We start from the raw sequence: 23,527 nt of genomic DNA, 5'->3' as shown, positions 1-23,527 counted from the left end.
TGACCTTATCAATGGAGGTCAATACAAAAAACTTGATCGTGATCCAACAAACGTAATCCAGAATAGAATTAAAAAGGAACTGGCCAAGATTAAACCTCTCGTCACAGACCGCACATTTTTTAAACTAAGCCCACAGTTTAGTAAAGCTCCACATCTGTATGGCCTTCCTAAATTGCATAAACCAGGCATCCCTTTGCGTCCGATAGTAAGTGCAATTGACTCACCGTACTACCAACTATCTAGGTTCCTCCTACCATTGCTGACACCTTACTTTGGTCAATCTGATAGTTTTATAAGAGACTCAAAAGATTTTATTGACAAAATAAACCCACACAAACCCAGCAATAGCACTATCCTCGTCAGCTTTGATGTGACGAACTTATTCCCTAACGTTCCGATCGACCCTTGTTTGACAATTGTGAGGGAAAAGCTTGAAAACGACGTCAATCTAGAAGATAAAACTAAGATCCCCATATCCAACATTATGGAACTACTAACAGTCTGTACTAAGTCAAACTACTTTCAAGTTGAAAATGATTATTTTGAGCAAACCCAGGGTATGGCGATGGGCGGGGTTCTAAGCCCCATCTTAAGCAATATTTTTATGGATAAATTTGAGCAGGATGCAATTAGATCATTTCAAACCAAACCAAGAATCTGGCTGCGCTATGTAGATGATGTGTTTTGTATGTGGGAGGATTCAATGGAAGAGCTTATGAAATTTAAAGACCACCTAAATAATCAATTAGACTCCATACAATTCACTATTGAACTTGAAAAAGACAATCGGTTACCATTTTTAGACGTACTAGTTGAAAAATTGGATCAAGGCTGGCTTACTAGCGTCTACCGAAAACCCACTGCTACAGGACAATATCTAAACTTTGCTTCTAATCACCCAACTCATGTCAAAACAGGCTTGGTTATCGGTCTTATCAAACGGGCTAAATCTATTTGCAGTAACGACAGCATACTTAAAACAGAACTAGACAGTATAAAACAACATTTAAACAACTGTGGCTATCCCCAATCTATTTTTAATAAGGCCCTAAACAAAGTAAATAACTCCAGAGAATTGGAACCCACCACTGAGGAAAAACCCATTACTACTGTTTGTATACCCTATATTAAAAATGTCTCAGAAAAATTAAGGCGCATAAATTCAAAATACAAAATTCGTACAGTTTTCAAAAGTAAAGACACAATTCGTAGCCGTCTCACCAAACTAAAACCTGAAAATGAACAGCAAAACACAAAAAATATTATCTATAAAATTCCTTGTTCGTGTGGTAGAAACTACGTAGGGCAAACGTCAAGGCCAGTGACGGTGAGGATTAACGAACACGTTAAAAAGGTTAAAAATAAGGATAGGTATGGCTCGAGAATCTGTGAACATGTATTAGAGACGAATCATACAGTAAAATGGGATTCCAGCAAAATTCTATACAAAGAACCGGATTGGAGGAAACGGAACATGGCAGAGTCGCTATTTATGGCTATTGAAGATGAGCCTCTATCACGACCATCGGTGGATGTTATGTTAGTACTGTTTATTTACCAATAATTAAAGAAGAACTAGAACAGCTGAGAGACAAGGCCAAGGATGTCAAAGGCTTATCTACAATAACCAGTACGTCCACCAACCCCCCTGCCCTCCCCCCCTCTACTGGAACAGCTGATCCGGCACCGGCAGTCGTGGTTAGGCGTTCGGCTCGCGTACGCGAGAGAAACAAAGTTTTAATTCCCTGAGGAAGCGGGACATTATCTTGGTCCCGCGAAACGTCGGAGTATATTAATCCAAGGACGATTTTTATGTGCGTGTATGTGTGTTTGTGTCTTCGTTGTGTTACATTTGACGAGTCCTGGATTAACAAATTAAGGTGAGTGAAGAACACAAGCTGATCAATACAAAGTACTCATTGTGAAATTGTGATATTTTAAGATAAACGATGCAAGTGACATTTTCTACTGCAAGGGATATTTTGTTTTTAAAATACATAGGCCTAGGTTGGCAGCACTTATACAAGTGACTGAATGCATAGGCACTGGCTGTGTTATAATTGTTCAGAAAGTTTTGGTGTTTTCTGCAAATACAGTATTCACTTTTTGTCACTTGCAGCGTTCGCCGGCGGAGCTGTTCATTTAATGAGCTTCTTCATCCCAATAGATTTAATGAGTCAGTTATAATCAGTCACCTGGCCTTGTTCCACAATCATTTAAACTAGTTCAAACAAAGCTGTAATATGGTCTTATTGTGCCAGTTCACCCTTTCTCATTCATACAACAACCAAGTTAGCAAAAAAAAACTTACGGTATCATAAATCCATAAAATGTTATAGATTGGTGTGTAGATAGAAAAGTTCTGTGGAATACCGGTATGTTAAAGAACACTTTTTTAAAGCTTCCTTAATGTGCCTTCAATTTTATAAATTTCTCTTGGTACATACAGAGATTCACTACAAACAAAAGATCTAGTTAGATTTTTTTACAAAACTAAACATTGCAAATTTAAGTTAAAAAAAAAAAAACATTAATGTTGTAAGTGTGTTTGCTACTGGAATTTTATGAATACTAACAACTATTGAAATTCCCAATAACCCACACAATCACTCAAAAAAGGGGGCCATCCTTCCAGTAGGGCTGAAACCGCCAGTGCATCTCCCTCCGACTATTCATTTAGAAATAAAAGCCTTAGGAATCAAACTATCCTCTAAGGAATCAAAAATCGGTATTGTTGAAAAGATTTGGTTTTTTATTCAGTCCAGTCGATCCAATTTAGCTGTACAAGTTGTGATCAAACAATAAGGATAGATTCCATGGACTGAATAAAAAACCAACAAATCTGTTCAACAATGTCGATTTTTTCCTTAATTGCTGAACAAAAACCTCTTAAATCTACACTATATCAAACAGGTTAAAAACATAGAAGAATTATTCACTTTTTACATTTATTTCTTATAAACTTAGCTACAAGAGAATCAACACTACAAAGTTATCTAAACAAAGACGTACATGATTTTAAGTTATGTATGGACAAATGTATATATACAAGGAATGGAGTCTGCTGCTATAGACAAGATTATTGACTGCAAAGTTAACTGATCTTAGACCTCTTCCGTGCGATGGCGTCTTCGACCGCTTTCAACTGCTTCAGAAGTTCTTCCCGTCTCGAGGGCGCAGCTTTCTTTGGTGTTGTTTTCGTGCCAGCCTGTAAAGGGAGAAATGGTGTGAGAGTAATAATTATCTATAAAAGAGAAAAAAAATACTCCCACTGCAGAAAAACTGCAGGATAAGTAGTTTTCATTTGCATAATTGGATTTTTAATCAAATATTTTAACATGTCAGATTCATTACCTTTTTAAAAGGCATTAGGTTGAAGTTGGACTATTCAAGCGTAAGACCTTCACAATATATCATTAGGGAGACTCAAAATTTTAAGTTGGTAACACTGACTAGTAAACCTTACCTTTGGAGGGGAAAATTCCATAGGAGGGGATTCTGCCAGCCTCTTTTTGCCAATAGATGGAACTGGAGCTGCTGTCCTGTCACCTGTTGAATATCAATAAATTATGATACAAGAAACTTAGAATCAGCTGTTAAAATTGACGTCAATAACATGTTCAAATTAAACTATTTCTTTTAGATTGATATAAATTGAAAATTTATTGATAGTGGAAGAAAGGCTTGAGATCTTTGAACAGATTTGTACTTGGGTACAGTGTTGTACCTGGAGTCAGGATATCGCGGGATTGGAAAAGGAGCAGTTTCAGTAGTAACGTTGTTCAGTTAAGGAAAGAAGGTAAAAAATAGCAATGTTTTAGGCACTAATTATAGCACAATGGTTACTTTAAAGCACGTTTAAAAGCTCCACCATAAAATTCTCTGAATGTCTCAATGCCCTAAGTTGAAATATCAAAATGGGAATAGATTAAGGAAGAAGAAATGGATAAACAACAAACATATTTAAGAAAAGAGTTTCAAGTAGTTAAAAGCACGCAACAAGGTGTCTTATGCAAAAGATGGTCTTCTTATCTCAAAGAAAGATTTTATTTTAAGTGATAGACGGACTGTTTTTTTAAATAGTACAGATTCAGCTATTCAATTGTAGGCTTCTTCGTTTTTAATTTGGGAAAAAATAAAACTTATCCTAACAAGGAAAAATAGCCTTACCTGCTCCTTTCAGAGTCAGCTTGATTTGCTGTTTTTGTCCAGAGAGCTGAAACAAACATATTCTCAAGTTAAAACTGAATTTACTAAAATAAGCAATGACAGTAAATTTATCAAAAGACTAATCCTACAAAGTTATTCAGCAACATTGCAACACTTTTCGCTGGATGTGAGGAGCTTTATTCTATTTGAAATTAATTATGTTTTGGTATACCTGCAGTAAGCATTTGTTAAATTAAAAGAAATTTACTAGTTACTCCTGTTTATATATACATTAAAATACTACACTCATAGTGAGATAAGTCATCTTGTATTAAAGCATTTGAAATTAATAACAATGTACCACAAAATTGTAAGCCAGGAGAGAGGTATTTACTAAAGCTGTTGTCAAAGTTTACCTTTAGAGCGTCCATAGCTTTCACTTTCATAGCTGTTGCCAGTGCAAGTCTTTCTCTTTCATCAATGACGATGCGCTTTTGTCGAACTGAAAAAATAATGGAAATTCAATAACAAATTTAAATAATAGGAAAATAAATTGAATATATTACAGTAGAGTCCCTTTAGTCCGAAATGGTTGGGACCAGGCCCATTTCGGATTACCAAATATTTCGGATTAAACTTTTTTTTTTATTTTGAATATTTTTTTTTGTCTTAGGACGCAGGCACGAGCTCGGGATTGTTTTTCACATTACTTAAGGCTAGACCTGGTGGCTGCAGCATTATCACTTACAGTAATAAAATTCATTTGTGATTTGTCGGACGAATATGAAAATTGTTACAGTAATAACAAAAATGGTGAAATACTAAAATACTCTACAAAAAAGTCTATCTCGCCCGGCCGCTACAGAATACGTTGACAAGGTACAGCTAACTGTGTTAAAAGTTTGATAAAAAAAACTTAAAAAAATTCAAAAAATTTTAAAAAATTCAAAAAAAATTTTAAATTTTAATTTTTTTATAAAAAAATTAAAAAATATATTTTATTTGGTTTCGGATTACCGAAGTTCGGATTATCGGGACTCCACTGTATGAACTAATTTTACAATTGGATGATCAGTAAATTAAAAATTTATGTTTTACTGGCAATTACTGCTTGTCTATTTCTACTAATGTCCTACTTATACTTAACACAATACTGGACAGCAAAACTATGGTAGATGACTAAACCTGGATCAATACCCATGTCCCATACAACTTATTGCTAATGATACAATAAGTGGTTTGTGTACTTGGTCATCAATCTTATAGGTTATCCTCATCGTAGGCTCTTCGCGGCTGATGCCATTAAAATCCATAGTGATTTACGACATCAACCGCATCGTCAGTTCAAGATTGCTGCCAGATGTTACGTCCTTACTTAGAAGATAAATCCTCAGAATCTAAGCCTAGTTACTTAGAGTACCTCTTTAAAAAGAGGTGACGCAGGTACATGAATAACCACTATAGATTCTAATCATTATGGTTTGAACACATATATGTCAAGGTAGGCCTAATACTATCAGATAGAAATGTGCGATGCAGCATTTATTTTAAATTTGATGCATAAAATCGAATTGAATGACTATTTCGAAACATCGCACACCACTACAGTACTACCAGACAAGAATATTTTGTGTTCAGCGGATCTTATCAAAATCATAAAACATTTTTAACAACCATGGAAACCAATAAGTTACTTTATAAATTGTTCAAGAAGAGGTAAGTAAACCACCAACTATTATAACTCAAAACAGAACTTACTCAACCATTATTAATTAACATTAAAACATACTTATTAAATTTGCAAACCTTAAATCATACCATACTAAACATCCAAGTATTTCTAAGGTAGAGGACTTGAAAATACAAATATTAGGCTACTCACATTCAAAAGGTTTATCACATGCATTAAGTGCATTCCATATGTTTCATTAGAAAATGTTTACTACACAAAAGAATAGTTGTAAAACTAACATGCAAAACATAGAAAGAATACAAATCACTACAACAAAATAGAAGAAATAGAGAACAAACCAAACTGAATCTAATTTAAAAGTATAATTTGTTGTAGATTCACTACTCAACTACTTCTGTAGCTACTAAAAAACTAATTCTCATTGAAAATATTGTTTAAGCTATAGGTACATTAGAAGAAGTTAATATATAAAAAATGTTTAAGGCAAATATGTAGTATAAGATAAGTAGCGCATACACTCACGCCTCACAATAATATATAGCCTAATTAACAATTTTCGGGAAAAATCTTTTTTATAAAGAAATTAACTTTGGTGATTTTATTGACGAAAAACAAAAGGGGCGTGATAGATTTTCTCACAAAGCAACCTAGCAAATAATTTTCTTTATTTCCTATATTTTTTTTAATATTTCAGAACGTAAATAAGCACTCTTTTTCAGTGTTAAGGTTAGTACGAATGCTGGACACTCTACAACAGCTCATGCACATACCGGGCGGGGAGGGGGAGACGGGCCTACTTGAGGACGATGAGGAGAAACTGGACTCGCTGGAGTCACTGGAGGATCCGCTGGAGTCACTGGAGCCACTAGAACGAGAGGACTTGGAGCGGGAGCGAGCGGAGCGCATTGCGGCGGCCACGGCTGAGGCGGCCTTGCTGTGAGCCAATAGACGAGCTGGTACACCGGGTCCGGGTCTGTAACAACAGTGTGATTATAGACTCTGGCTTTGGGATTGTTACATTACAATCTTAGACCTCTAAACTGAAGAAACGAACAGTAGGCCTAACAATATTTCTTACCATGAGGGTAGAGGAAAACAGTATTCTTTTACTTTAAAAACAGAGAAGGGGGTAGAGGACAAACTTTATTTCTCATCTTTAAGATAAGAATACCTAAATACCCTATCCAAAAGTAAAGAAAATGATATTTCTTACCTATATTGCTAAAACTTACTTTGGGGATGGAAGAAAATAGTATATTTCGTACCTAGGTAGGGCCGAAAATTATGTTCCGTGGTACGAACACTGATTGTGTATTTAATATGCATTCATGTTTTAAGAAAGTAAGCGGGCAGCTGATTTTGCGGCTCTAGTGATGTAAAAACCTGCTTGGTCCCCAAATGACGATGACAGCTGACATGGCCAGCAAAACGTAACAGCTAAAAACATCATAGTGCGGTGAAAAAGGTATTTCCTACATAGTAGGGGGAAACAGGAAATTTCTTACCTTGAGAGTAGAGGCAAATTACATGTCTCATCTTGGAGATAAGGTAAACAGCATTTAATTTTTCGAGGGTATTGGAAAATGGAATTTCTACTGCCTTGAGGGTACAGAAAAAATTGTATCCACAATTAGAAAATGCAATGTTTTTAGAAAGTAGAGCAAAAAATATTTCGCAGAATGTATAAGAATTATTGTGGCTTCTGGGAGACTATTAGAAGAAAATTAATACACAGAGTTGTCCCAAACCTATCCCTATCCGTAAAGACTACGTATGACAATGACTGTTTATCTAAGGATTATTTTTCTAAAAGAATATTAGAAAGTAGCTTAAGACTAGAAGACATTTTCTGACTTTACCTGTCCACAGGTGGGCTCGGATTGGCTGCCATATTCTTATTCTTCCCTCTTGGGCTGGGTGGAGGAGGGTTCATAAGAATTGATCCTGTTGTAATCTTTTTCTCGGGTAACAAAGCTGGCGACAAAGCAACTTTACCTCCTGCAAACAATCAAACTCTTGGTCATTTATGATTGAGAGCTTGGAAAAGGGAGCATTGATTTTGGAAAAGGGAGCATTGATTTTGGATAACAGGCATCAGGCATCTCAAAAATAAAAATGGGGAGCGAGCTGGTCTAAGTGGTAGTGTATGGGGAGCGAGCTGGTCTAAGTGGTAGTGTGTGGGGTTTCAGTCCCGGGTTTAAATACTGTGTGATAATGCCACAACCCCTAGGCCTAGCCTGAAGTAGGTAATGAGAAAAACAACCCTGGCCTTTTTGACAAGCGCCCTAGGACAAAAAGTAAAAATTCTATTTTTCCTTTAAGTTTTTGATAATTAATTTGACATTAAAAATGAAGTTTTCAGTAAATATGTCTTTCAATTTAATTAGGATGTAGATTTGGTGAATAATGCAAATAAGTAATTGAAAGCAACACACTGTCGATGACTCAATTTAACTATATTTATTTCAATTCAAAGAATCCTTACCATGGCAACGATATGGGAATGAGATGTCTCCAATTCACAGTGAAAGGTAAGATAAAAGTCATCAAAGCTTGGTAACTAGGTCCTGTTTATTCTATTCAATCATACCAATAGATATTGAGGAAAGCACTACAACCACTACATGGTATTTTGTACCTTGAAGGGTCAGGATCAAATCAGTTGGAATGATCATGATAGATGGTCAGACTCACCTCTGCCAGCAGGGGAGGTAGGTCTGAGCAGACGACGGGGTGGGACAGGCTTCGACCTTGACCTGGACCTACTCGACCTTGACCGCGACCTTGAGTATGAACTGCTGCTGCTGTGGCTGCTATGACTCGAGCTGCAATCATTTACTTACTTAACATGTGCTTAACAACACTTTAACCAGGTTAAAAGTAATTAATAGAACTGTCATGGCACAACCAAAGGAAAAGTTATGAGTACAAAGCAAACACTTCTAAAATGTACCGGTCTTAATTTTTATTCCCGTTTTGGAGGATTCAAATAGATACAGTACAGGAATCTTTCGATACTAAAGAAATTAGGTAGGCCTATGAAATTGAAAAAATTATACTGCCAGAGATTATACCCCGGATATGTCCCTATAATCATTAGATTACTGTAAAATCGGCAGTTATCTTTTAAATAATTAAAATCTTTCAAGTATCATTTCCATTTACCTTTACTAGTACACACATTTTTCAAACTTGCCAAACAAGGTGTGTATCCATTTCTTTAAAAGATTCCTCCTGCATTTTGGGAAAAACAAAACAACCTGTTCTAAACTTGAGATTCAGCCTCGTCCATCTCGATTCAGTCAATTCAGTGTTGTTGTTTTACATGTGCACACCCTCACAAACAGTTTCTACAAGAAGCTCTACCCCTTTAAAATGACTTACCTCGAAGAAGAGTACGAGGAACCAGATGAGTAGCTTGCTTTTCGCTTGCGAGTGAGAGGTGAAGATGTTTTTTTCCTCATCCAAGGATCGGCCCATTCGTCTCCTCTCCCCCCTCCACCTCCTCTGGTCTCTGTGTAGCGGCTAGGTTTAGCGGGTGGGCTGAAAAGCAAAAATATAAGTGAAAAAATAAGTTTGGGTATTTGCAGTCTGCACTAACAACAATAAATTTAAAAAAAAACTGAAGTTAGTCTCATGAAGAGTAGGTGTAAGATTAGTGCAATTTTTGCCCAAATAATATCTTGTTTTCTTTGACCGTTTATTTTGTATCTCAAGCAAATCGTAACAAATTCACTCACGTATCTTCTTTCCAGTTAGTTTTTTCAGGCCGTTGCACTATCACCTCCCTCTGCGAGTATTTCTGCCGCTTGCTACTAGAGGATGAAGGTGTTTGGTAGTACTCCTTCTCCCTACTCCCTCGTGCGTAGTACTTGCTGCTACTGCTGCGGCTACTGAACACAGCTCTCATACTCTCGTCATAGTGAGGCCTCTGGTGCCAGACCTGCACAGAATTAAGATTAAAGTAAAGCTTATTTGGCAAACCGCCATAAGATTATTTAAAAATCATAAGTACTAGAGTTGATTAGTGTAAACATCTTTAAGCTATTCCCTACACAAAGGTAGCCCAAAGTACTGAGCAATTGACTAGTTCCACTTATAATATAAAAACTGGGGGAGCCACCAGAAAAGTCTGACACTCCCTACAACAAAGATTACTGGATTGTACAGGTGTGTGAGAGGCTAATTTTTTAAGCCTAACCAAGCATGGTTTTTAAGCTTGAGAGGTTGAGCAATTAGTCGGAAAATGGACCTTGAGTAGAACTTTTACATGCACAAGATTGACATTTTTGGCTCGATATCAGATGTGGACAATAAAAGATGTAGCCTACAATGGTGATAAATGTCTTTAAATTCTCAAATTTCTTTTGTGTTTGAAAACTTTAATTGAATCAAATGATAATCCCCAGAAACCCCATAATTTGTTATTTGAATCAAGATATACATATAAGTGACTGAATGCTCCTGGACGTAAGCCAATCAAGATGAACTCACCTGTTCTGTTGATCTAGGGTAGTATATTCCCTCGGCTCCACCCCCGTAGTCATCAAACCTGTCGGACATGGTGCGATATCTCTTGGCTTCTGGCTCTGCCTTGGATCTAAGAGCAAATTGAGATCAGAATAGATGACGCATCGATATTAACACATTCGCTTCAGCACGTCAAATGGCGGGCGTATCCCCAGTGCGGCGCAGCCCTCAGCGTCGAACAAGCCCGATTGCCGCGTGTAATTGGCTTTCCAATTTTGGTCTAACAAATTGCAAATAACATGCGGTGATGTCCTGCTTAACAACGAGAGTCGACATAGTTCGCTATACACCCACAGATAGCAGCACTGCTTGGAACGTAGCCGGTCCCATTGGAATTTATTGCCAAATGGAGGGGAAGAGACGGGACAAAAATTAGATTTTTGAGATTGACAGACGGGGAATTTACGGGGAAATTTACTACCAACCTAAGAAACAATTTACAAATTTACAAAGTTTAGTCTAAGTAACAAACATTTAAATACATAAAAAAGTCCAAACACGACTAAACACAAGCGCAAACTAACATTAAGGCAAGCGCAAACTTAAAAATCCGCAAAAAATCTGAGCGCGCCCGAACTAAGGAGCGCCGGCAAAAACAGATTTCTATTGTATTTACAGACCACGCTCAGCAAGTAGTAACGCTCTCCGTCAAACACTAGACTCATACTGGCTGCTTTTGTTTAACAAGGTTGGATGGCTCGGACCCGGGACATGCGCATGCTCAGGACGCTATGCGTGTCCCGAATCCGAGCCACCCGCAGCGAATGTGTTAAGACAAAAGTACAGTGATCCTAGACTTAAGTATATCAGAACGACAACGTGGTGCAAGGTTGCTTCTGTTGATTGAAGAGAAGAGAGTGTAGCTGTAACCAGCAATAGTTACCGCTTGGATTTCAGTGTAATATACTGCACCACACTGGGAAATCTGCTACAACAAATTTAAACCAACAGTGAACTGTTGTATGTCTCAAAGCTATTACTCCAGAGTTAATTACTGTACACACTTGTGTAGATGCACCTTCCAATTAATTGGGTAAATTTAAGAAAGAATAGGAGCACTCTTTATTTTCATTAAGTGGATGAATTAATTTAAAATAATTAGTTTAAGTTAAACCTATTAGACATGTGATAACAGATTGCTATATTTCATTAAATTAATTAAAGTAGCATTGCAATACGAGTCACTCACCCCCATCTATCTGGTTCGTCTATCATCACTGGACTTGCAGGCCGCGTGTAATAGTCATTCTCTTTATCCAAATCATCCTGGCCCAGGGACAAGTTCATCTTCTTCTCTTCAAAATCAACTTCAGTTTCTTTCCTCTTAGATGATTTCCTGAGCATCTACAAATAAATGTTGTACTTAGCGATTGGAAAACTGAAGCTAAAACTTCTTAAGATTATTTTATGTTCAGAGTATTCAATTTAATTGTGGCTAAGCCTACAATATTTTGCTTTCTGTTAAAGCACAATGATGCAATTTCTTATAAAAACAAGTTATTGGTGAACACTAACACAGTAAGGGTAGGTATAGTAGTGAAACAATTAATTTGAGATGCAACGTCAAAGAATCAACCCATCCAATTTTTTTCGTTTATGTTAGATAAGTCTTTACCACCAAGTACTGTCAAGAGCAGATGCAAAAAGCTTTACTGAACAGGATTTTAACCGTCAATTTACATTTTCTGCATCTTGGCCAGGGACCACTCAGTTATTAAGCAGACCTAACATTCAACCACACTAACAATTTTGGTAAACACAAGGTTTAAGGGTGGAAGCCTTAAACTTGCTTCGCTGAATGTAAATCAAGTCAGGTACAGTTTCTAGCTGTATTGTTGAGTTATGCCTTCGACTGTTGATAGAATCGATGTTCCATTCTCATGTCAAAGTTGTCACCAGTTTTTAAATCTTAGAGTCTTGGTGATGAGAAAAGTTTACAGAGCAGTAATGTGCAGAATTATTTTTCTTGGACTTAACTAAAACTGTTGCTAATAGGTCAAACCATATGAGTGAAAGATTTGTTGAACTGAGTGCATTGAGCAGTTGAATAATATCAATGACTATTGGATATAATATTTACAGACACAACTACATGTTTTTTGTTTATGCAAATTACAAGTTTATTGTAGCAATAGATAATCATGTTGGAGTAATGTCTGATCTAAGTGTTCTTTGATATTATTTATTTATAGGATATCAGTCGCTTGGAAACTAATGCGTGAATATGAAATTTGACTGAGTAAAAAATTCTTCTTCAACTAAATTAAACGGTAGTAGGCCTACATTTAATAATGGAAACGTTTTTAAACAGTCAAACCAAACCAAAGTTGAACTTTTTAGAGAGTTCAGCAGTTAAATGTGTGCTTTCAAAAACTGCCGATGAACTGTTAATATTAAAACAAATTTTTCCTCAAAACGTTTCTGAGATGCATGAATTAAATTTAAACTCCTTCGGGGAAAAAAGACCATACAAAATGCGAACTAAACCTCCTGAAGATGGAATAAAAGATAGTCAACAAATGCTTCAACACATACACGACCAACTGATTATTCTCAAGACAATCTGGGGAGAACTCATTAGAGATTTAGAGACAAACAGTACCCAAAACCTGGAGAATCAACTGTTTAGTGAAAACTTCATGCGTTACAATGATTACCAACTTAAACAAGAGAATATCGATGGTAAAAAAACCATAACACACCTGAGAGAAACTATCAAGAATCATACTCTGCAGACACAAGAGGCGAAAAACTTCATAAAAATGACAGAACCATGTTTAGAGAACGCTTTTGTCACAGCGTTTGTTGGAAAGGAAACTCTCGAGAGACTAAATCAATTTCAGCAAGACTCGAGAATTCAACAAAACAGACTGAAACTGCAACAATCTAAAAACATATCCAAACAGAATGTCGACAACATCGACCTACAGATGAAAAAGGAGGAAAAAATACACGATGAATTGTATTTTCAACTAAAAGAATTCATTAACGAGTTGCAAAACAAAGTTGACTATTGGAACGAGCGATACTCTACTGAACTCGAACAGTTGGATACAAATATTCTCCAAATTAAAAGGAAAATCGATGATCATAAACTGTTATTGGAAGATCTTAAAGATAAAATTACAACAAGAGGGAAACAAATTGCAGAGCTGGAATTTGAAGTAGAAACTAGAGACAAAAGACTTAGACTGACTAGTGCAGCAAATGCGATCAAAGAGTGGTGGAGAGGTGTGTTGAGAAGAAGACAAAAAAGCATGCTGCGAACAATAACAAGAGGAGCAAAAACAATAACAAAAACTTTCTCAAAATAAAATAACAAACTTAACAAACAAAGTAACGATCCTAACTTTAACAAAAATAAAGAAAACTTAACTGTCACGTTATTTCATTTTCAGTGGGACGTGTTTACTTTGAATTTTCATAGTTTAAATACTTGTTGTTTAAATTTTGCTCACGGCCATTAAAACTACTACCATACTCAGTGTTGAAAAAAGTTGGTAATCCAAAAAGTCATTTTGGGGCCAGACAGACCGCCGACCATTTTTTTTTACAACAAAGAGGTCAGAAACCAGGCTATGAGTGAAGTGTGGCAATTACTTATTTACACAACTAGGGAGCAAGTGGTAGGCCTACTTGTTTACTTAGGTAGGCCTACTGTTAATCGTTTGTATAAATTAATAATTAGAGATGTTGAACTAATACATTGTTGATTACATTTATTTACACATTTAACACAAATTAATGTAATCTGCATTATGGACCATTTATTGTTGATTATTATTCAATTAAAATTCTTAAATAATTGTCTTCTGGAATGTGGCAGAAAGTGAACCAAATAAAATGTCAGAAATACACCTGCTTTGCAAACTAACTATAGTGAGTAAAATACGGCTTTGTTTGACAACTGTAAAAAGATAATTTTACCTCCTTTGCCTGCCGTAGTCCTCTCTCCCAAGCAGATTCCACGACAGGAACCGGTTCTTCTTTACGGGATATGATAGGCTGCTGGTATACTGGTGGTCCCATTGGAATCTGTTGAACAATCAGTTTAGTAGTAAACATGATTATAATACATTACCGGTAATGTACAAGCTAAATAGAAACAAAATTGTTTAAATTTCATGAAATTACTCATTCACCTTCCTTGAGTAAAAAGAATTAAGACAATTTGATTTGATTTAGCAAGCAAATTACAGGTGAAATCGTTGCTAGTTCTTTTAAAAGTTGAGTTAAAAGCTTGAATTAGACCTAGCCAAAAGACATTGGCGGGATATAAAATCTGAACTAGTGATGTGCCAAAACCAAATCTCAAAACCAACAAAACTGCACACATTTTAAGAGTCGTCTGTTCATAAAAGATATGCCACAAGTCTCCTGCCAAGGAAACAAGCATTCTGTCATATAAATGTTCACAAGTGATGTTGTGGATACAAACATCATTAACTTCCTTTTTCCTCACACTCACAAAACATCGTGCAACATCCAACATTCTTTCACTAAAAAAATATTGTGCAAAATTCATCAATGTCTTTTAGATTTGAAATTTCTAGTTTCATTTATCACCAAGCCAATTTCCAAGATAGAAACCTTGAACTCTATCCACTAGAGAGAGATACCAAAGATACCTTTGTAAGTTGGTTATATGCTATTTACTTACCACGGGTCTGTCTATTGGTCGGTACGGGTCCATGGGAGGTCCGTAAATGGGCGGAGGACCATTATTGACGGGAACTAACGGCCTCACCATCTCAAACATTGTGTAGTTACCTTTATCTGTCACACCTGGGTGCACGAACCTGCAAACGTACAAGTGTTGTATTGATTTTGTATCGGTGAATTTCCCATACAGGGAATGGGCTAGAGTTTGATTTACTTTTTTTATGTCTCCAAAGGCCAAAAACACAAAACAAATTCATATTTAATTCAATTCAATTAGTTAAGATGGGGATGCCACTATGTGCGTATTTTAACCCAAATATGAGTGAAGGATGAGTGTAGGATGAGTGGCGCGATCTTGTAGTCTTGTTAGTGACTAAGGCCGACATGTTCCTTAGACACAGCTGTTAATTAATAGCCCATGCAGCTAATGGCAACTAAGGGACCTACAGTTTATAGTGGAATCCGAACCACATTTTTCCTTGTAATTTACGAATTGGTCTAATTATCAGGATAGTACTGCGGATAGTCGTAGTACTCACTAGTGCGGACGTTAATCCACACCAGGGAGCATCGCATCCACAGTGCATCCCTATAAATATCCACAATTCGTGACGTCCTAGTAGCTGGATATAACCGATATTGAGGAATTGTGGTTAAAAACATGTACACCTATTTTTCAAACAAGTTACCAAAATAGGATGATTACTGATTAGGAAGTAGAAACAGTGTTTTATGGGGTAAAGGTTGGTTTTCCCATTTTTACCTTTAAAACATAAAATTTTCAGTTGTACCATTTAGTAGAAACTAAAAAAACAAATTTTAAAAAGCTATAAATTGAAAATTCCCATGTTATTATTATGAAGAATAGGTAGAATGTTGTAGTTTGCTCCTTTAATGATATTTTGATAACATCTGCAAACTTATTTATTTCATCACACTAAACTATTGACATTTTACAACAACAACACACTTTATTACCTTCCTTGTAGCAGAAAACCTGAGTGTTCATTTAACCTAAAGTTTATATAAATAGGGGATTAATCTGACATTTTAAAGAAATATTGTTGTAAAAATTCAAATCTTAATTTGAAGCAGGTTTGTTGAACTTAAGTTAAGCCTGATCAAAGAACTGTAGGCCTAGTTAACAGTTTACATTTATTTGGATCAGGTACTGTATTTACTAAATGTGTTAAACTAAGCAATTATGGGAGACAAGCATTACGCAACAACATCTGGCAACCAGGCAGCAGATAGACTAATTAGTCACCATACCTTCATGAAATTTGGAGAAAAAGGTTAAATTTTGTTGGCTTACAAGTTATAAAAACTAGTTTGTACTAGACAATCCACTAGTATTCTTAAATAGTTAAATTAAGTGGTTTTGAGTAGTTGACTCATCAACTATATTTTAGTCTAACCTAATTACTACAAGAATCTATGGATTTTTGTGGACGACATTTTAACTCTCTTAACTTGAGGGACAAGATTTTTTAAGTATAATGTTTTGTTTATAATGTACCGGTAAATTAAAAATGATTTTGTTACGATTGCATACTCGCCTAAAAGGGGCAAAAGTCCACTACGGCACAAGAAATAAACCAAAAACACAATAGTTAGGCCTATAATACCGTATTTCAATATCACCAAAAGCATTTCCTACCAGGGTAGGTTTGAGTTGCTTTTAAAAGTTGATGCCCCGATGAGATTGGAAACACGAGGTTTGAGTTTTATCCCAACTCAAACTCTCCTCGATCTGAGAGACAGTTACTGTTGGATATTGCAACTTTTGAGTATATAATGTAGATTTATTTTTTATTTAACTCTTTCCCATTTAGGTATTTAAAGTTGTTATCACAATATTAATGCTTAATATAAAGCTTCTAGGTCCTTGTTTCCTAAGTGCATCGTACTTAAATGGGTTTGTTCGTATTTATTTTTAAGACAAACTAACACGAGTACAGGGTGTTTTTTATGATGCAATTTTGTAAATAAATACCCCCACCGCAGAAAACTTGTCGTCTAAGCGAACTTCCATTTGCAAATTGATTTTCAATTAAATCTATTAAAATAGCAATAGGTTTAACAAATACCTAGGTTTGCTGCTACAGGGAAGCTAATAAAGTGTGATTTCTTTTTTGTAAAATATTAATAGTTAATATACAATAAATAAATTTGCCAAGTTTGTTTAAAATATATCCATAAAAAAGCAAACTACAACATTCTCCACAAGAATAGCATGGGAACTTTAAAGTAAAATTTTTTAAAATTTTCTCTGTAACTAAAAACCGAACAAATATAGTTGACATACTGAATTATTAGCTTTTTTTGTGTTTTGAGGGTCAAAAATTAGAAAAACCAACTTTTACCCCATAAACCCCCCCCCCCCCCCCCCGTAAATACCTGTTATCATGGTCCGATCATGCTGTTTCGCGAACTGATCCAAGTTTATCCCGCATTACACCTTCAAACCCAATTTCATTAAAATCGGACAAAAATTATTCAAGTTATTCAAGTTATAGGTTTATACACCATCAATTTTGTGATCCGTCCAATCGGCTCCGCCCCAGTGGCTCTGGAGTTTCCTATGTTAACCTTATGAGAAATGGAATTAATGAATCTTAACTGCTGTTTCAATTAAACAAGTTGGTTCTGTTCTATGATGTTCAATAGCATTAAAGTTACAAGGATTACCAACAGGGTGCAGCACTATTATTTCTTTTACATTTATGACAACAGCTAATTTGCAACCAAAAGTGAGTGAGCATAGCGAACGAACTTCAACCTGGAGGCGAGTTAGCGTAGTGAACGAGCTAACCTGAAGGCAAGTGAGCGTAGCGAACGAGCTAACCTGAAGGCAAGTGAGCGCAGCGAACGAGCTCCAACCTAAAGGTGAGTGAGCGTAGCGAACGAACTTCAACCAGGACGTGATTGAGCCATGCGAACGAGATCGTCTTGAAAATTAAGAAGTTAAACTGGGCAAAGCCCGCGGGTTACAGCAAGTATATATATAAATTTGAACAAATGGTGTTTTTGGCATCTGGTGACATCAAAATTAAGAAAAAAATTGGTCCCGGGCCTAGGTCTTACTGTGCCACCTAATAGCTACTTACCTTTAGAGAAATTCGCTAAAATAAACACTGAAAAAAACTTGTACTGCCATGGCAATGTATTTATTTATCCCTAAGAGTTATAAAAATTAGTGTTTAAACATGCCTAGACCTGCAAAGCACGAATATTAAAAACGGCTGGTCTTGCTGCAGAATGAAAGTTATTTTTCATTGTCTTATTTAATTTTTTAAAACACACTTTTCATTGCACTGAAAGTTTTTCTACAGGTTAAGCTATCTTAAGCGGCTGGTTGTCAGACTTGTACTTACCTACAACTGGAGCCCCAAGTACACTGGCCTCTGTTGTAGAATCTACAGATTGGTCTCGGCTCCGTCTCCTCTGGTCGATTCTCTCCTTCGTCAGTGATCTCTCCCTCCTCTAACTCATCCCCCTTCAGTTCTCCTTCATCTTCACTCAACACTGCCTCAGTGTCAGGTGCCTTCGGTCGAGTAACGTCACACTCTCCTTCTTCCTGAAAACCATTTTCAAATTGCAGAATGCTTCATTTTTCCAGCGTTTCTTCCCCAACAAGTTTGAGTACGGCATTGAAAAGTAACAAATTCCCTTTATTCAAAATCATTAGGTTTTTATTTGTTAAAATGTCATAATTATCGACAAACCCTGTTTAGGATTAGGTTAGGACCTCAACAATTTGAAACTTCCTCCATTGTGTATTATCAAATAAAAATTTAATAGTGGTAGGCTAATAAATTAACGGAAAAGGTTCCTAGTACTTTGTAAAGTCTTGACAAGAGCAAAGGAAAATTTTCAAATTTTCCGCGCTTTTTTTGTTCTTAGCAGAACGTCTATAATTGATCAACTGGTTTTAGCGAATTTCCCATATAGGGAATAAGCTATTTATTTATATTTCACCAAATAGATTAAACTTTTATGGACTAAAGAAATACATTCCCCACCAGTAAGTAAAAAATTTGTTACACTGTAGACAAAACACCAGAACAATAATTATGTGATTCACTTAAATGATTTAGAGAACATAATACTTCCATCTGAGGTATTCTAAATGGCAAGGCTTTCTCTCAGAATAACTTAGCTCAAAATAGAAAAAAAGTTTAAAAATAGGTTTGGATTCACTTTGAGAGTTAAAGCTATTTATAAACAAAAACATCACTCATAATAATGTAGTTGGTTAAATAAGGGCCTCTTTGAATTTCGGGTACATATTGAATGCTTAGTTTTAGTTTTTCTTATAATTTGACCTGCAAAACACTGTTATACCAGTAATGAGTATCAGTAATACCCGGACTACAATAACAACCGACCTTATCCTCTGCCTCAAAGTCCAACTGCTCCGTGTCATCTCCCTCCAACCCCGTAGTGGATGTGTTGTTTCTAACAGGTGGTGCAGGCTTGGAGTCGTTAACACTTGCACGCACTTCACCGTTCTCCTGAGAACAATAGTCCAGTATAAATATACTTTATCCCACATACCTTACCTTTGTTGTCTCCACCTTTACATTCTAGAACACTAGGCCGAGAACCATTTTACACATGACTTCAGGTTAGGCCTAAGGATTGCAGATGAAACCCTTCGGTGATTTGCGGGGTTTAATAATGATTAAGGCCTGGATTCCAATTGATTGTCCTTTCTTGGACAAAAAGTTGGCAAATTCAACAGCTTTCAATACTCGACAACAGCTCACTCTGTAGGATAATTCAACCACATTTATCATCATAATACAAAACTTGCTTGAGCTTTAACATGGGTATAAGATGTGTCTACTTATATATGAATGGTCAACAGTTTAATATAAACATATGATGGATAAGTTCAAAGCCCCTATTTAATTACGGTAGTTTATATCATTTATCTAAAAGAATTACCAACCTTGCATGGAGGCTTCTCAGTCTCTTCGTCGGACATTGAGTTGAGGCTTTCCAGATCCGAGACATCTGACAAATCTTCCACATGACTCTTCATCGGGACGTTCTGCGGTTTCTCCGGGGGGGTACGAGGGCGCGCCGGGCTTTGACGGGGAGACCCAAACGACGAGGCTGAAGATATATTACTTCTCCCGTCATCGCTCATTGAATCCTTTCTGGTTCTTTGTGGTGGAGGAGAACGGTTGCTCTGAGGGGAGTTGCTTGGAGTTCTTCTCCCTTTGAATCTGGTGGGACTAGAAACATTCGTGGGAGAACTCTGAGATCTAGGACTCACCGAGCGGTTCCGGTAGGGAGAAGGAGAGCGAATAGAATTTGAATTGGGGCTGGGAGATCGAATTCCGCTGCTGCGAGGAGCGGGAGATTGGGGTGGACTCTTCCTTGAATGAGGGGAACTTGGAGATGTAGGACTAGGACTCCTAGGGTAGTTTGTAGTAGGGCTCCTAGGACCACGTTCGTGATCACTTGGTGGGGAGCGGTTTGCAAACTGGGGACTAGGACTTCTCGGACTTTTAGGACTTCTGGGATGGAAGGAGTCGGGTGACCGAGGAGGCCGGGAACCATTTTGAGAGTCGGGGGATCTTGCAGGACTACCATAGCTGGCGCTGTCATCAGGCGACTGTATAGGAGACGGAGTACCTGGTTTGTTCTCCGGGTCAGGAGACGCTGGCGGAGATTCAAAGTGAGTTCCTTGCGGTGATTCAGGAGGAGATTCTACAAGTCAACCAAACTATGTTGTAATCACAAGCTCAAAATAAACGGGTACAAAACTAAGAGGAATTGATAACCCTACTTATATTCAAAGAGATATCAAGGTCTTGTCTACATTTATACAATCTTTATATAAAAATCAAAAAATATGAAAATAGACCTGCAATAAAAATGCATTTAACTTAACTTAAGTAGCTATTCCAAGTCATAACACATTAGTAGGCCTAGCCTAAAAATTTAAATAGGTCTAGGCCTACTAATGATTGTAGATTTTTAGTAGGCCTACTTTTAGTCTACTACCCTACAAATTTTCCTCATCCAGATTAACTGTCATACTCCAATTAAAAACCAATGCAAAATAGAAGTCGGAATGTATTGAAAGATACCGATAGGCCTAATTGCAACTACCAGAAAATCAAATTGTACAAAGAATTAGCAGCCACAAATGGCCCGAAAATGCTACCTATACTGCGAGCAGCTCTGGAGATATTCTCCTCGTCAGAAACATCACTGTTGTCTTCAACGTTAGGTCGGACTGGTATCGGCTCTTGTTTGCCCTGGTTCCTCCCTCTATAGTGCTCCTCATCCAACGAACTGTCCGAGTCCATGAGTCAGACCTGCGGGGAAATATGTTTCCTGATAATAAATCTGATTGATGCTAACTGTCATCTGGTTATATTTCACCTATCACTAGAAAGAAGCATAAGATATTAAGTTTAACTTACAATACATTGGGTGACTTTCTGTCTTAAGAAGGAAATTCTAATGAATTATTTAACTTTACCAAGTAGGCTACCTTGTACAAAATGTGTTGTTCATTATAAAAATAACCTCATATGAAGTCACAATTTAAATAAGGAACAACCTAAACTTACCATCCTTATCCTACATGCCTTTTCTGAAATCAAAAGGAGTTTGCTAAAAGTTAGAAGTTTGGATGGATTAGCCTACATTTGGTTAGAACAGATTTGAACTGAATTTGTAGACGATTGCACCACGTGTTTTAAGTTTAGGCCTTTTCCCCTTTATTTTACCCTTTTCAAATGTACAACGTTTGAACAGGGTAAACAAGGAGGACGGATGACTTATAGGGCCTACAGGTGGAATGAACGGCGAAGTATTCTTAGGCCTACAGCAGATTTTTTACAAACATAGGTCAAGCAACTGGAAGTTACAACTTTATTAAAACTAACTCTGATTAGTCAATTTGAAAGCTTAATATGCAGTGGAAAGCTACACATATATATATACTATATAGGCTGTATATTTTTTAACTAAACCTTGCCTACAGGTATGAGTGTGGTTTTTTAAGTTTTCTGTTTTGCTTTTTCTCCTCTTTTGTAAATTTTTATATTTTTTTTCTCTGCTGCATGTTTTAGCCTATACAGTTTTGTTTTGCAGTTTTATTTATTTATCTATTTTGCATGGTGTGCTCTTTGGACATTTTGTTATGTGAATCAAGAGGAAATGCATCTTTGTTTTGTTATTTTAGTTTAGTGTTAGTGACTTGAACAATTGTTAAAAACCGAACGGCTCAATAAATCTTGAATCTTGAAAGCTACAATAAGGGGGATGTGCACTAACCCCAGATCAAGGGGGAAATGTAGCCTACACCCCAAACGTCATTTTGCAAAAAAAAATCTCAAAAACACAAAATTCATAACTTATTTTTAACAAAATAAAAAACCACTTTTACAAAACATTCCAAAGAAAAAGCTTAACTTAGCAAATTTGATTTGTATAGCACGTAGGTAGGCTAACATATATGCGGTTTTTTATCTGTGGTCAGAGTTGTAGGCTATACCAAGTAGGCCTAACCTATAACTTATGATCTGAGGCATACACATACCCACTTGACCATACAGTTAGTTGTTATTTCTTGCCTTTTAAGAATTCGGCAGCCATTTTGATATTTTCTTCTTGTACAATACCAAGCACCGCCCTACTTACTTACCTACATCCAGTTAACTTACTTAACATTAAGGATACCTAGGCCTAGGTGACGTGTAATTAACTTGGCACAATCTCTTAATATAGGCCTAAGTTATACATCATTACTAATCCTGAATTAACTTAAGAATATATTTGGCCAAAACAAAAGCCAATAGGCTAAAAAGCAAGGCCTAGGCCTCCTATAGTTAAACCCAATAAGTTAACTTAAGTTAATGTCTTGAGTGAAACATTTGAATCCAGCTTAACATAGAAAAATTCTTGGTTCTTTCTTCTTTATTTGAATTATTCTGTTATATCGCTCTCTTACCTGGGGTTCCAAGAAAAGCCTGAACAGTGGAACAAGTTGTACACTGGTACACTTATTTCCCTAAAGTCTTTAAACTGAAACATTTTTCGACTACGACTCGCGAAAACTTGAACAAACAAACTTTGAAGGAATACTAAACTTTTATCACAACACAAATCAATAAAAACTGGAGTTCACTTTGCTGAAAACAAAAATTAATTATTGACAAGAAGGATAATGCTCTCCTCGTCACACAAAGAGATTCACTCCGACAAGGCCGCCGGTTTAAAACATCGTTGTCTTGAGCAAATTGTCGAGCTTTCTTACCTTTTCCTAACAATTGATGACTGGATATCGTAGATAAATAATAAATATGTCTTCTTAATTTCTGTAAGAAGAAATTTATGAGTAGAGCTTTAAAATGCAAGATAATGGAGGTTGCAACAAGGTGAGATGTTGCAAAACTCTGCAGACCAATAACAAAATGGCGTTTGTGTGGTGCTGGTGCTTGCTTTGCTTGATGTTGATGTGAA

At 36.5% G+C, this 23,527-nt stretch overlaps 1 protein-coding gene across 3 annotated transcripts; it reads right to left on the bottom strand.

Annotated features, from left to right (window-relative positions):
• Positions 1-2,940: 2,940 nt before the first annotated feature.
• Positions 2,941-23,472, bottom strand: LOC129003985 (zinc finger CCCH domain-containing protein 18-like). 3 transcript variants are annotated; one of them, XM_054432352.1, is made up of 18 exons: positions 23,322-23,472; positions 21,219-21,372; positions 19,992-20,758; positions 19,426-19,551; positions 18,412-18,614; positions 15,033-15,171; positions 14,300-14,407; positions 11,562-11,716; positions 10,337-10,442; positions 9,583-9,785; positions 9,227-9,385; positions 8,537-8,667; positions 7,702-7,840; positions 6,640-6,815; positions 4,566-4,651; positions 4,171-4,216; positions 3,467-3,549; positions 2,941-3,208 (listed from the first exon to the last, which is right to left on the bottom strand). In XM_054432352.1, the coding sequence occupies exons 2-18, from the start codon at positions 21,361-21,363 to the stop codon at positions 3,095-3,097; spliced, it is 2,886 nt and encodes a 961-aa protein (XP_054288327.1). In that variant the 5' UTR covers positions 21,364-21,372; positions 23,322-23,472; the 3' UTR covers positions 2,941-3,094. The 3 variants fall into 3 exon arrangements, with proteins under 3 accessions (XP_054288327.1, XP_054288325.1, XP_054288324.1); XM_054432350.1 differs by having other exon boundaries at positions 6,613-6,815; positions 23,016-23,471; XM_054432349.1 differs by having other exon boundaries at positions 6,613-6,815; positions 23,322-23,471.
• Between the last annotated feature and the right edge of the window lie 55 nt (positions 23,473-23,527).

This window comes from Macrosteles quadrilineatus, unplaced genomic scaffold (genome assembly GCF_028750875.1).
Source record: "Macrosteles quadrilineatus isolate MER2022 unplaced genomic scaffold, UCM_ALF_1.0 Scaffold_9__3_contigs__length_116548681, whole genome shotgun sequence".
In the NCBI taxonomy this organism is placed as follows: Eukaryota; Metazoa; Arthropoda; class Insecta; order Hemiptera; family Cicadellidae; genus Macrosteles; species Macrosteles quadrilineatus.
The sequence above is the reverse complement of the archived record's forward strand: the minus strand, read 5'-3'. Positions and strand labels throughout refer to the sequence as shown.